Raw genomic sequence first — 14,262 nt, forward strand, 5'->3', positions numbered from 1 at the left:
ACAGATGCACAGCACTCTTTTGATCCATCAGTTGCAATGCCTAGAATTTAGAGAAATACTTAGGATGAAACTAGGCTTTCTCCCCCACTATAATGTACCTGCAATGGGAATACTCCTTGGATCCAGATATGCCCTTAACGCAGGGGTGGGCAATTATTTTGGGTGGAGGGCTGCTTACCGAGTCTTGGCAAGCCATCAAGGGCCACATGACAGACAGCCAGGGGCAGATAATATTAATTTTCTAAATTTTTTAGGGGTTGTCCAGTCCCGTGGGCCGGATAGAATGGCCTGGTGGGTTGCATCCGGCCTGTAGGCCACATTTTGCCCACCCCTGCCTTAACATATATCAGTGAAGTCATAGACAGCTCATGGGAATACAGGCAGCCATACTGAGTCAGATCCCTGGTATTTAGAGCTTTTGGGTGCTTGTACAGGTTTTAATTCACATTAAATTAAATACGTTTATAAAATTTAAAATTTGTTTATTTTGGAGCATCGCATCAGTGTTTTCACACACTAGGTTTTCGAACAAATTAAGCTTTGGAGTGTCGTATCTGTGTTTGCATGCACTAGATTTTTGAACAAATTAAGCTCTGTCCCGGGGGGAGGGGGAGGGGGGGGAAGACCCCCCCCACTCATTGCCCAGCTAGCAAACCGGACAAGAAAATAAAGAAAAGTGGAAGAAATTTGAAAGGGAAAGCAATTCAAAGGGGTGAACTGCAAAAAAGTCACAGCACCATCTGGTGGAGAAAAAGCTCATTACACATCTTTGAGTGCCTTTGTGTTTGCACGCAATGAATTCATGGACACAACGGTTTAATTCCTGGTGAACCAAACTAAACGATGTCTGAGGAGTTTTAGTTTAATGCACCAGAAAGGCTTTTAAAGCATCTGGAAAACCTGCCTGTGCGAACAGTCATAGTTGCAGCGCAAGAAAGGGCAAAAAATGTGGTGTGTACAAAGGGCCTTTCAGCTTGCCTCTACAATGCGGCTCATCATCAGCACTCCCCACTCACTCTCACTAGAATGAATAAGAGCAGGGCAGAAGTCTGATGTTTCAGAACTGGACCCCAGCATTATAACCAAGTCCCAGCATCATACAAAAGACCAAAAAACCCCTTACTATTAGTGATGTACAAACAAAAGCAACTTGTTTTTATTTGCCAAAAGAAGAGATGATGGACAGAAATCAAGATAAGGAGGCAGAAGAGAATGGACAAAGCAAACAAGGAATATTCAGGGTCTTCAATGTCCCTGGCTGGCCAAAAATTCCTTTTCTTTCTGACTGTGCTGAACAGGACCTCAAGAAGCCCTAACACTATATATAAGCTTCCACATTACATTACACAGATGCATGCCAAGTTGAGCTATTAACCAATCTTTTTACCATTCATATACAACTATTTCTAGCTTGAAAACACTCCCATATGTCCCTAAATTTGGGCCAAAGTAAAAGCTGACATCATTCAACTATTGGTACTGTCCTGAACAGAAAAAGCAAAAACAGAAATGCCTAACTTTGTAAAGTCAAAGTGATCCTCATTCTGAAACAAAGAATAGTGACTCATGTCAGAACCATTCAATAGTGTACAGCTGATGAGATGAACCTCAGACAAAAGGCTGTCATGGGGTACAGGATGAACAAGGTGCATGATCTTGGAGAAATGGAGTTGCAGTGAGTGACAACTCTGCTCTGGTGTTAAAATTCATGCCCAGCTGTAGTCATGGTGTGGGAAGTGATGCAGGATATAGCGCCCCCTCCCCCCCACTTTTTTCCTTTCAAGTCTCTTGAAGGGATTTTGTCTCTTTAGAGTCTTAATTTCACCTCCCTACCTGAACTCAAAACAGGTGAGCAACCAGTTTAAACAGCTGCATGTCAGATGTTCTGGTCCCCAAAGTATCCTTCAACAGATTGAAACTGCTTGAATGGAGAATTCAGCTTTCATCCCCATAGCACCAGCTCATTAAATACATGGCAGAGATGGCAGGGGCAATGGAAAGATAATACAGAATGCAAACTTATATTCACCTCATATAACATTCTGCAAGGGAGTAAACATAGTGTTTATTGATATCTGGTTGTTAAACAGATCAGATAGGAGTTCAAAACTGGTCTCATAGGACAGGGGACACAGGTTTCAAATAGGCATCACACAGCTAGAAGGACATTTTCTGATTAGAACCAGAGTTACATGAAAGGCATCTGAACCTTCTCTTGATCATGAGCACCATCACCATGCAACTCCACACAGGTTATTCATTGATTAACTGTGACCCATCTCAGTCTGGGTGTAGGTGCCTGTTATCTGCCATTCTCAGCCAAGAGAAAGCCATTTCTCTCGCTGGGAAGCATTGCACTGGCTCTCCAAGGTGGGAATAAACATGGTGTAACGAAGGCTAACAGGCTCAATATGAAGACCTATACAAACTCTACAAGAGAAAAGAAAGGGATCAGGTTCATAATCTTGCAACAGTGCCTCCTACAAGATTTTTTTAGCTTCAGCATTCACAGACAGCACCGTATCCCATACCATTCCCTATTTGTGACCTTTGTCCTGGTCCCAAAAGGACAACTCTAAACAGAGCTGAGAGCAATGCCAAATTAACCAAGTTAAATAAGAACACTGGTTTAGCTTAGCTCTGCTAAACACAACCTGATCTTTGAATGTTGGTTGTCAGAAACCACTGAAAGAAAGTTCTGAAAACAAAGGGGTGGATTATGCAACTCTCAGGACACTACCTCTGATCTACCACTTTATGCTGAGGCCAGTTCTGCAGATTTACTCTTCTTAATGGCAACAACTGCACTTTGGACTGCATACCACTGAATGCAATCAAAAATCAAAACTGGTAGGTAGCAACACCTTATTCCTGGATAGCACCTTTCCTCTTATGATCCAAAAGCTCTAACAAAGTACAAAACATCCCTGCTAGACAGAAACATATTGCTACCTATTTCAACAGTTAGCAAATGCACCTAATGTACACAACTTGTCTAAAGTCACTTGTCAAGATGCTGACAAAGGTGGGGATAAGGCACCTAAGGCTGCAACCTGTTAAGAGCAGAAATTTTTAAGTTGGTGGACTGGACATCAAAGCAGCACATGAGTAGCAGTAAATACATTACAAGTCATTGTTCTCTACTGACAACCTAGCTAAGAAGCTTTGCAATTCTATCATTTTGGTACTACTAATATTAAAGTATTTTAATAATGGAACAGAAATGCTTTCAAAAAGAGGAGAAAACCTAGATAGCTATGGGCCTGTGTAGATGAAACGGGGTCCCTAAATTGAAGTGGTGGGTTTTTAAAAACACTGCTTCAATTTAGGGCCCTTTAGACCCCCGTGTCGTACACACACCCAAACTTACCTGCCTCTCTGGTGGTGGGAGCAGTCCCTGAGCTGCAGGGGTGGGGTGGGGAGGAGCTGATGCTTCCTTCTGCAGCAGCAGCACCTCCCCCCCAGCAGCACCTGCCCAGAGGCGTCTAGCTTGGGCAGTCCTGGGGGACACCGCAGCCGTGGAGGGAAGCACCAGGCCCCTGTACAGCTCAGGCAGGGTCCAGGGGAAAAAAAAAGAGATCAGGTTCGCCGCTTTTCTTGGACAAAGCCTGCCTTCCCGGGAGGCTGCCAGGCTGCTTGCAAGGGCTTCCTGCAGAGCCCCTGAGCTGCACAGAGCCTGGTGCTTCGCTCCGTGGCTGTAGGGCAGCAAACTAAAACTCCTCAGAAGAATTTTAGTTTGCTGCGCCACAAGTCGTTTAAGGTGCATTATGCCGCTGAATTCGCTAAAGTGGCTGGAATTACTGCGCAATATGCCGCTGACACATGCAAACACCGACACCATTAAAGTGGTGCAAAAGCACTTAACCCACTTTAAAATGTTGCGCACACATGTCTCTCATTTCGTCTACACAAGGCCTACCCTGCTAGAGCCAAGAAAATCTAAGCAGCACTAGAAGTTGAAATAAAATTAAAGGGATGAGGGAGGGACTGGACAGAAGAGAAAGATGAAGAGAAAAAGATTAGCTGATCATTTGCTCAAGAAATAAACATTTTCTGGACAGGAGAAATGGGTATCAACTTAGAGGCTGATTTTCTGGAGACAGCATTAGCGACTGGAAAACAGGCAGTGTCACGATGAGATATGTACCCTTTCTTCCCTTCTGTTTTCCCTCATCTTCCTGTCGCAGGCCTTCTGTTTTTCAAATTCCTCTGCCTCCCCATAAATTGCTACCAGTTTTGTACAATATTTCTGCTCTTCATGGATTAACTGATATAACAGTTAAAACGCATTTGCATCTAGGATTGGCACATTTACCAACTAGCACTGATCTGTTGTCCCAGGTGAGAACTAAAGAGAAAGTCAGTCTGTCACAGCAGACAAGCATAATTATAAGAGCCACAAATGAACCCTGCAAGGTGAACTTTCATCACTGACAGAAGCAAAAATCTATCCCGTTTTAAATGACACTCTCATGGGTGAATGCTAACAAACTCGGGCACATTTCTGTTAAAGAAACCAAAAAAAAGTAATTAACTCTCATTCTGAAACCTCCCAAAAATGCCATAACAAGTTTGATGCAAGCTTTGCATCCATGGCACAAAATACACTTTCACTTACGTGTCTCATAATTGCTTCTACAAAAGACAAATTCCACCCATTGTATTTAACCTCCACCATTTACTTTGTCTGAAAGGAGAAGCTTCAAATATGAAGACGTGAATACTTGGTAAGGGTGGGAAGGGAACGATGGGCACTTGGGGTTAAGAGATCATTGTTCATATAAAAAGCATCCTAAAGCACTTTTCAAATTATTGGGCATGGGGTGACCACTAACCATCAAGAAACAGATGGTTTTATAAATTCAGCAACAATTCTCATGAAACTGGTCATTGCATCTTAAAGGTCCTATCCACAACTGATGAGAGATTCCTTTTCATTCAGTTTGAAAATGCTCTGAGAGACAGAAACAAGACCTTCAGAGACTGTTATGCTGAGATGTGGGAGACATCATGGATGTGAAGAATATTTTAAAAAGAAAACAAATAAAACAAGCCTCTTGTATCAGTGTTATAAGTCTAGTGTAGCCAGGATCAATCTACACTTCAGATATTGCCCTGGTCTAGTTGCCAAGTATCAAAGTTAATAATATCCTTGATATACCTGTGACCTCCATTGTACCTTGCTCATATCTCTTGCAAACACTGGGAAGGAAGCAATTAAAACAGATGTCCAGAACAATAAAGGAGTTACCCCTCTCCTCCATCCAAAGCAACTGGATATCCTGGTTTGAACCCACTGGGCATGTCCAGATAAGTGCGGATGTTTGGTTTCCTGGGGACAAGTATCAGCGGTGCACCTTGTGCCCGCTATTTGTCCTCAAGCAATGCCCATGCCACATGCGCTTTGGCACATGGCAAGTTACCCCAGGGACGGTAGCACTGGGCTGGCCCCAGCAACCTTACCTGGGGTCCTGGCAACCTCCTGGGGCTGCAGCCTAGGCGATCCTGCTGTGTGGAGCCTGACCAGCAACTGCAGTGTGACTCTGGCTCTGCTTTTCAGCAGCACATGCTATCCAAGCGTGCACTGCTCCATTTTTCTTTCCCATGGGTTTTTTTGACCCCTGGATATCTTGCACACCCTTGCAGCGAGGCCTTGCAGCACGGAGAATACCAGACTGTGCAGTATGTGGCACTGCAGACATGTTTGCGGCACCACATACCGCACAGATGAGCTCATCTGGACGTGCCCACTGATGCCATCCAATAGTCTTCTTATGCCTTTAATGTAGCCTGACTTAAAGGGCTGGTTTGCTCTCCCTTGACTGAACAGAAGACAGGAGTCTCTGGCAGGGAATCAGGTCAGAATGAAGAGCTGCTGCACCTTTTTCTCTACCTGGGTATCTTCCTGGTAGACCTACATACGTGTAGACTGGTTGTTGTTGTACATTTTCCCTGTGATGCTCTTGTCACAAAATAGATAGTGCTGGGTTTTTGTTAGCTAGGCACCAGCCAGCCTTCACAATATTACTGTGCTTAAGAAGGTGAAGTAGAAAGTCTGATTTAAATTCAGCCCTTCCCAAGGCTTGGGGATCCATCTATGATTAGATGGATTAAATGGATTAGAGTTAAAATCTTGATCTTAAAAAGAATAGAGATGTGGGACCCTAGCCCCAAAACTGTTTTTTGAAGGTTATAAACTTGCACAGGGTGGCCTGGAAGTTGCTTCAGGTGCATCAGAGGTGTAGTTGATAAATAAGATGGATCAGAATTGCAGTTTGGTGCTGGCTACCATAGATGCCAAATAGCTTCTGATGTGGTCAGTAGAAAGCTGAGGAATAAAAGGATGATACTTCCTAGCACAGACAAAGCCTGGACAGGAAGTTTATTCAGAAACACTGTTCTGAAGAGTATCCGAGGATCTTTTACCTTTTGCTTGATAGCTGAGTACTCATAGGTAGCTAATAGGAGCGTTTGTGACATCTTAACTTCTAATACAGCACTAAAGTATATGAGGGCTCATTCCATACAAGCGTAAACTCAGTTGTGAAACCCAGGTCCATGGGTTCAAAAAGGAGAGTGTTACCAAAGCAAGTACCATGGAGACCACTTTGATGACGGGATTTTTTTTTCCTGCTGGATGTGAATGCCACCTCCAACACTTTCCACTAGCAAATTAATGAGAAACTGATACTGTCCAGTTTCTGGACTAAACAACACGGGTTGCACAAAGCATTTCCTCACTGCTGGGCAGGGAGAGAAGAAGAAAAAGCAAGTTCTTTTCCAACTCAGTCTTTGGTAACATAGATCTTTTCAGATTACTTAGCAATCACTAACCACTCACACAGGAAAATGCATGATCCTGGTATATTACCAGAAATTACTAACCTCCATATCTGGGGATAAAATACAGTACAAGCAAGGTCCTGTATTTTCATGTTCACAACCATAAGAGAGACTGTGAACTCTCACATTATGGGATTTTAGATTTAGTTAGAATAAAAACACCCCGACTTTTCCCACTCGTGCAGCTCTCAGAACTCTGTGAATGATGTAATGACTTCCTCGGCCTGCAGAGAGCTGGAAACAACACACCTGAGATGCGTGCACGGATGTCAATATGATACTGATTCTGAAATGTGTCAAACAATTTACTTTTCTGCTAACAAGACCAAATGGAAAAAGCCCATATATCACATTTCTGCTGAATACGTTAAAAGACACTGGGGCGGTTGTAATTGAGGTCACAGAGCAGAAAGCTATGCATTGCAGGTAGTTTTAGGCATGAAAGGTACAGGCAGAGACAAGATAGCAAGTGCACACATATGCTATACTCATTAGTACTGCAAATGTCTACCCCTGCCTCTAGTCTCTTCTTTCACTCCACACCAATTTCTCTAACTGCTGCTCATCTCTTACATTTGCTTCCAATTCCTGCATGTCATCAAGAATGAAAAGTCTGCAGTTCGGTCTGCCAGACACATCAGTTCCAAAAGCTCTCCTAGTATTTCTGTTCTGTGATGAATTCCAGCAACAAAGAATGCATCCCACTGTGTCAAACAGGATTTCTTTCAGATTTAGCTGTCAAGGGCAACAGTCTTTTGGTTAATGTTGTACAGCACCATGTACTTCAATGGCATTATGTAACATAATTACTGGAAGATGAATAATGGTACAGGAAGGAGACAAATATTGACAGTCTCAGCACCAAGTACAGCAGAGGCTGCACTATGACATACAGAATATTTAGCGAATTTGTGGACCGAAAGCAGGTTCTACAGCACTTTATGATATATTTTGTGCTTTTAGAGTTCACAACATGCCAATAACAGAGGGGCAGCCAGAGATCTTGCATTTACATGCTCCAGGTAGCCACAACGAAACATTCAAGTTAAGTTTCTCTCTAGATATGGAAAGGGCTTCTTACACTTTCCTTCACAGTGTACACCATCTTAGAAACACTCACAGATTCTTAAGTGAGGGGAAGTAGCCTTTAAGGTATATAATTAGAAGTGCCTACAGAATTTAGAAACTTCCATCTAACTCATATGGTGCGCCAAACAAATCCGCTCAGTACTACTCATGTACCTGCTGTACATATCCAGAGAAGCAACTGCAAAGTCACAACTTTCTCTGGCATTGTTTGTGGCTTACTACAGGGCAGACAAGGTTTCTTAGAAGACAAGAACAGAAGATGATGAGAGGACCGTTAAGTCTTTCTAGATGAGCTATTACATTCTACAAAGCTAACCCTTCCTGTGACATCACTTGGAAGGCTTTAGGTCTGTTACATGCAAAAAAACCCAACCCAACAACCTATCAGGTTATTGTAATTCAGTATTAAGGTGGTAAAATTAGAACGGAGTAAGGTAAAATTAGAGGTAGTGAGCAGTAATCTGCCTAGACTCCTACATTAAATCCTATTAATGCAGCTTTGTGGCAACACTGTAAAATTTGCCAGTTGTTTTTTAGAAACGTAAACCTACAGAGTTAAAGTTTTGCATTCTGTGATCCCTTTTAACAGACTGTTTGCATTTCATCTTGCTTTTAAAATGAGAAAGAGGAAACTGTCTGTTGATTAAACATTAATGTTGTGTGTGTCGCATTAAAATTTCAAATTCATACCTTGGTGAAGTGAACAAAATACACAAACAGAGTTCTGTATGACTGAACAGATGATGGCAAAAAATTGATTCATCACTCCCTGTTACTGCTGATGCTGCTGCTGCCTGGAGACTTCTTTTCAAGGATGGATTAGGATAGTTGCAGCAAATCAACAACAAATTATTAAAGTTAAGACAGAAGTTGCCAAAACAAAAATCAAGGGTACAACCCAAAAAAGTGAAGAGGTCTTCAATTTTGACATGCCTGTCTTTTTCTTCAGTCTCTAAAGTCAAGATGTCCAGGTACAGGTGATTTTTCCAAAGGTGTTTCACAGTAAAATGCTTACTTTCCTTTCATATAAACTGGCATAAGAGAAGGGACTATGCAGGTCTCAAAACATATACACTCCCTTCCCTGATTTCCCAAAGGACTTTGTTAGGCTCCAAGGCTTTAAAAGGCCCACTGAACCACTGAATACAAGTTTAGAAGCCACATTTTGCATCGTTATCCCAATAATTCTTCATCCTCATAAGTTGTGTCTACACAGTGCTTATTACTGTGACCACAGTTAACATGGATATAGCCAAGTCAATTTTCAGTTAGCTAGCTCAGATAATGCAGCACGAAGTTCATCAAGGGCTGCAAAAAGCTAGCTACAGTTAACTGGGGTATGTCTGCATGGGCTGTGGTTGTGGTAAGGACTGCTGTGTAGACATACCCTCAATATACACAAGCAGGTGCTTCTCAACAAGGGCTGCTCACATACCAAATTCAGAGAGCTTGCCATTTTTCTTTTGCATGAAAAAGCTTTCTGCAGTTATCATAGGATATGTGAGCTGTGGCAAGGAACTTCCTCACATTTCAAGAAAGCATGCCATTAAGTGACCAAGCACTGACAGTTTAGCTCAGCAGTTGGATAACTTTAAAGTGCCAAGTGTCTGAAAATGGGGTGTTGTAAATAAAATGCTTTCATCTCCCTTACTAATCTTTCCACACGGCAAACGCAATAAAAACAGGACTTTGTGCTTGGATATCAGAGTGGGCTTGATTTAAATCAGATCGATTTAAATTATGTTTTAAATCATGATTTAAATCATTGGTCAGGAAGCCTCAATTTAATCATTGTGGTCTACAAAAAGTGCATTCTTATTGTTTGATATCCTTTATTCATAACTTATTGAAACTTTGCACTTTTACAGAAAGGTAAGGGCTTGACTGTGTGTACAAAAACTTGCAGAGACAGGACAGGGCTGATGGGTAGGTAATCAGGTTTGTTCTCTCTCATCTCCATATATTGCTGTTATTGATGTTATCTCTGGAGAGACAAACCCACAGTTTGAGAACTGAAACCAAGCATCACAGAGATGCTTCATGGGATCTTCTGGACTGAGCACAGAGTCCCATTGCGCAGAGTGGTTTTCTTTAATCTTTACTAATCTAGAGAGGAACCCCATAAAATCAGGCCCCTAATATAGTCTATGGCCTGTTATGACCCATTTATAAACTTTTCTTAAAAGGTTACATGAATATATGGTCTCAATTAGTTTATAATTTGAAGTTATAATCCCTATTCCATGATGATATCTTTGAGCTTTAACGGGTCTTAAAATGACCTTTATATAGGTTTATTTTTTAAAAGCATCTTTAAAAAATAAAAAACATGATTAATTAAAGATTTTGATTTTTTATAAGGTTTTTTTAATTAAAAATAGTTTATTTTTATCCACACTGTTAGATGTGGAAGATCTCTAGGTACTCGTTAAATGAACCCTCACAACACTGTCATCAAGGATTATTTTTATATTATATGGAATGTTTTACTCAACATTATATAACCAATTAGTACCAGAGTCCCTACTCCCAGTCCTATGAATTAACCTCTGGCCTAGATACCCGTCTTCCCTGTCTAACAGGAAGAGTCTTGAGTCTTTAGGTATGTGACAAATGAAAGGTGAAAAAAATTCAGTCTGCCCAGATGATTTCCTGGACTTTGCTCTGTTTTACCTGAATGATAGTTATTTATTATCTCAGATACAGAAAAATAAACTTGATACAAATTTCAACATCAGCTCTTATTTGTCAGCTGTAAAACAGGTCCCTTGATTCTTTCTACTAATACAAAGCCAAAACCCTTATGTAATTATTGTACATTTATGCAATATTTGAGTAAAAAACAGAAATACAAATAGAGCTACAAATTCTACAGTAATCTCATTCATACATTAGGCAAATATAGCAATGAACTCTCTTAATGTGCACGCAGTTAATACAGAAAATTTATCTGCAAAATGTGACGAAGTTATGGCTCTCGCCGTTACATTAACATTAGAAATCCTTAGTTTTACTGTTAGCACCCAGTCCCAACCCCTTTATATTTAAAGGCTTTCTACTGACTTGAGTGCTTATTCAAAAATCCATTAACCTACATACCACAAAAACAGGCCTGGTGGAGGGTTTCAAAACAAAACAGACAAAAAACCTTCCTTTAAAGAGCTGACATTTTATATATTTCTGCAAATTGTACAAAAAAGGGTATCTTATGAAGAAGAAAAAGACAGAAATATATGTACAAATATTATGTAAATTTACACCTCTGAATGATGTTCCATATATAAAATATTGGAACATCATTCAGATGTGTAAATGTTCATTTAAACCAGGGTGCAACAACCTATGGCCCCTAAGCTGGGATCTGGCCCACAGAAGTGTGGCCTTCACTATAGGTACTTTCCCCGATACTGACACAGGGATGAACAGAACAAGCAGCCAAATTCTAGCACCTGCCCTCCCCTGACCCTGAGTGGGTTATTCTAGCCCACAGCTGGAAAAGGTTGCCTACCCCTGATTTAAGTTAATGGGCTACCAGATCTCAGATTGACTTATATATACAAGTTTGTATGTAAAAGAGTAACTGTGTCTTATGTTTAACACGTTATTGAAAACAATCCTTCCTTTTTCATAAAAAAGGGTCAATAACGGTTACCTGTGTACAAGGTATTCCAGGTAAGCGCAGTTTTAGTACAGAATAAAGGCTATGCATTTCCCTGAACTTGACTAGACACAGGGTATACTAAGTGGTTGTACCTCATTACTAACTAGCCATTCACAAGGGAACAGACTAATTAATCAAACAGCTGTTCACACTTTCTTAGCAGCTACTGTGTCAGTGCTGTATAGCAGTGCTAGCACTATGGCCATAGTTTTGGAGTTGACAGCTGCTAATGAGTTACAAAAATGGAGTACTAAGTACAAGTGCAATAGGCAGTAAAGAGTGTCTAAAAGATGTTACACAAGTTACGTACTTAACCAAAATGCAAGTAGACAATATGCATTAGAATCTAAGCCAGAAGCAAAAAACTAGGCTCATATTATGTATTTTAGTGGATTTATCCAATATCCGTTAACAAAGCTGATTGTATTTACATCCTGCAGACTTGTTAGCTAAGCCACAAGAGCTACTAGCTGCCATTTCTCCATTAGGATAGCTGAAACTGGACTACTACTATAAAAACATTTTCATTTTAGGACAAGCAAGTGAATGGTATTGGCTGCACAATGCCTGATAGTTTGCCAAGGGTTGTATTTGTGTTCAACGTAATTGTAAGCCAGATCTACATTCCAGGTAATTTTCCAAGTGGCATCTAAATTGAAGCATTTCTCCTTGGAACTTCTACTGATGTTAAAAAAGATTTAGAGTCCACCAATTTCTCCTGGGAACTACTACTGCTGTGTAGGCCATGTGTAGATGAAACGAGAGGTGTGTGTAAACCACACTTTAAAGTGGGCTAAATGCTTTTGCACCGCTTAACAGTGTCAGTGTTTGCAAGCCTTGGCAGCATATTGTGCATTAATTCCAGCCACTGTAGGAAATCTGGCAGCATAATGCGTCTTAAATGACTTGGGGCACAGCAAACTAAAACTCCTCCAAGGAGTTTTAGTTTGCTGCCCTACATGTCAAGGAGTTTTTTTTGTGCCCTCCCCCTATAGCCACAGAGCGAAGCACCAGACTCCATGCAGCTCAGGGGCTCTGCAGGAAGCCCTGCAGGCACCTGGCAGCAGCTCTGGAAAGCAAGAAACCCAAGAAAAGCAGAGAGCCTCTGATCTTTTTTTTTCCTCTGCACCCACGCCTGCCAGCCTGCCTGAGCTGCGCAGGGCTTGGTGCTTCCTTCTGTGGTAGCAGTGCCACCCCGCCCCCGCCAGGTGCCTGCAGGCAGGTGCCACCTGGGGGGTGGGGCCACAGCGGGAAGCACCAGCCCCCCCTGCAGCCCCCTGGCAGCTCACCCTCCCTTCCCTGCTGGAAAGGCAGGCAAGTCAGCGGGGTGTATGCACGACACAGGGGTTTAATCAGCCCTACACTTCAATTTAGGGCCCCCCGTTTCATCTACGCATGCCTGTAGTTAATGAATTTGACCCAAATCTCTGGTCCAGCCCCCTCTGAAGCCAGTGGATTTCTAGAGCTGCAGAGTCATTATGTTAAGAAGTTAATGGAAATCTGCCTCAAACATTTTGTGTAAAGGAACTTTATTGAGAAAATGGGTCAAAGGTGCTTAGTTCCATTAGGGACTGCACTTATGACGAGCTGGAAGCTGTCCAACTTGATTGTGAAAGGTGCTGTTTGCTCACCATTAGGCAGATTTAACAAGGGAGAAATACAAGAACAGACAATCCCAAAGCTATTCCACTAGTCACAGTCCCTCTCTCAGTTACGAGGACAGGGGAACTCTAACAGGCCTAAGTGCAATCTGAAGTAAGCAACTTCACAGAACTACATTAAGGCCAGAGTCCTTGCGTTACCCCTTCCACTCCTGTCCCTGTTTTCATTAGTACTTGTCCCAAGTAACCAGTAACACGTCACTATTAGCCCCCCCATACGAAAGGAGGCTCATAGTTTCCTTGGCAGGCCTGGTCCTGCCATATCTCTGATGTGTTAAAAGTCCCTGCATCACCCCATTAGTCATCAACCTGTTTAAGTGCGGGACCTTTACTTCTTCACAAGGAACTGCAGTGCCTATAAGCCGCATTGTTTTCAGCCTTCTTACAAGGCTTGGCTCTGAAGAGGATTGTTCCTGTTGACAGCTCTATAATCAGCACAAGGACATACAACAGGTTTTACCCAAGATGAGGAACTGAACCAAAGTTCACTGAAGACAAGATTTCAGTGGATTTCGGGGCAGGCGGTCAGCTTGCTTTGACACTTGACCTGCATCTGATGAAGGGAACTGAAGCTCATGAAAACTTGGGCTTTATATATCTACTTTGGTTAGTCTATAAGATGCAAAACTACCCTGCCTTCCACTTGACCTGTAGCCCAGACAGTCCCAGCTGGATTTCAGGTCAACCACGTGCCTTCCTATGGGTTTTTCCTGATGGCAAGTGTTTCTCTGCCCTGGCTGTGCGGCAGATCAACCCCATGCCTCCCAATAGGGCCCTTTTTTCTGCTGGAAAGGGGGGCTCTGAGCCCCAGTCAGGCCGTAGGTCAGCCCCTGTGAGGGGTTTCCCTGCTGGAAAGCATCCCCAAGCCCTGGCCGAGTACCAGCTCAGCGCCCCCGTGCCCCAGCCCACCCTGAGGACAGGCAGATGCAGTTCCAGGTACCTTTTGAACCAGTAGATCTCATCGGGGTCGGCGATGCCGTACTCGCGCAGCTTCATCACCATGAGGGC

At 42.4% G+C, this 14,262-nt stretch overlaps 2 protein-coding genes across 2 annotated transcripts in view; one reads left to right on the forward strand and one right to left on the reverse strand.

Annotated features, from left to right (window-relative positions):
* Positions 1-14,262, reverse strand: part of ACOX1 (acyl-CoA oxidase 1) — a 33,205-nt gene that overhangs the window by 18,767 nt on the left and 176 nt on the right. Inside the window, 1 exon segment of the mRNA XM_014517250.2 lies at positions 14,195-14,262. This exon segment is cut by the window's right edge and continues 3 nt beyond it. Within this exon segment, the coding sequence (XP_014372736.2) occupies positions 14,195-14,262 (68 nt within the window).
* Positions 13,686-14,262, forward strand: part of TEN1 (TEN1, CST complex subunit) — a 7,489-nt gene continuing 6,912 nt past the window's right edge. Inside the window, exon 1 of the mRNA XM_025197463.1 lies at positions 13,686-13,860. The gene's annotated coding sequence lies outside the window, so the exon portion shown is untranslated. The remainder of the gene's footprint in view (positions 13,861-14,262) is intronic.

Source organism: Alligator sinensis, unplaced genomic scaffold (assembly GCF_000455745.1).
Source record: "Alligator sinensis unplaced genomic scaffold, ASM45574v1 scaffold400_1, whole genome shotgun sequence".
NCBI classification, from domain to species: Eukaryota; Metazoa; Chordata; order Crocodylia; family Alligatoridae; genus Alligator; species Alligator sinensis.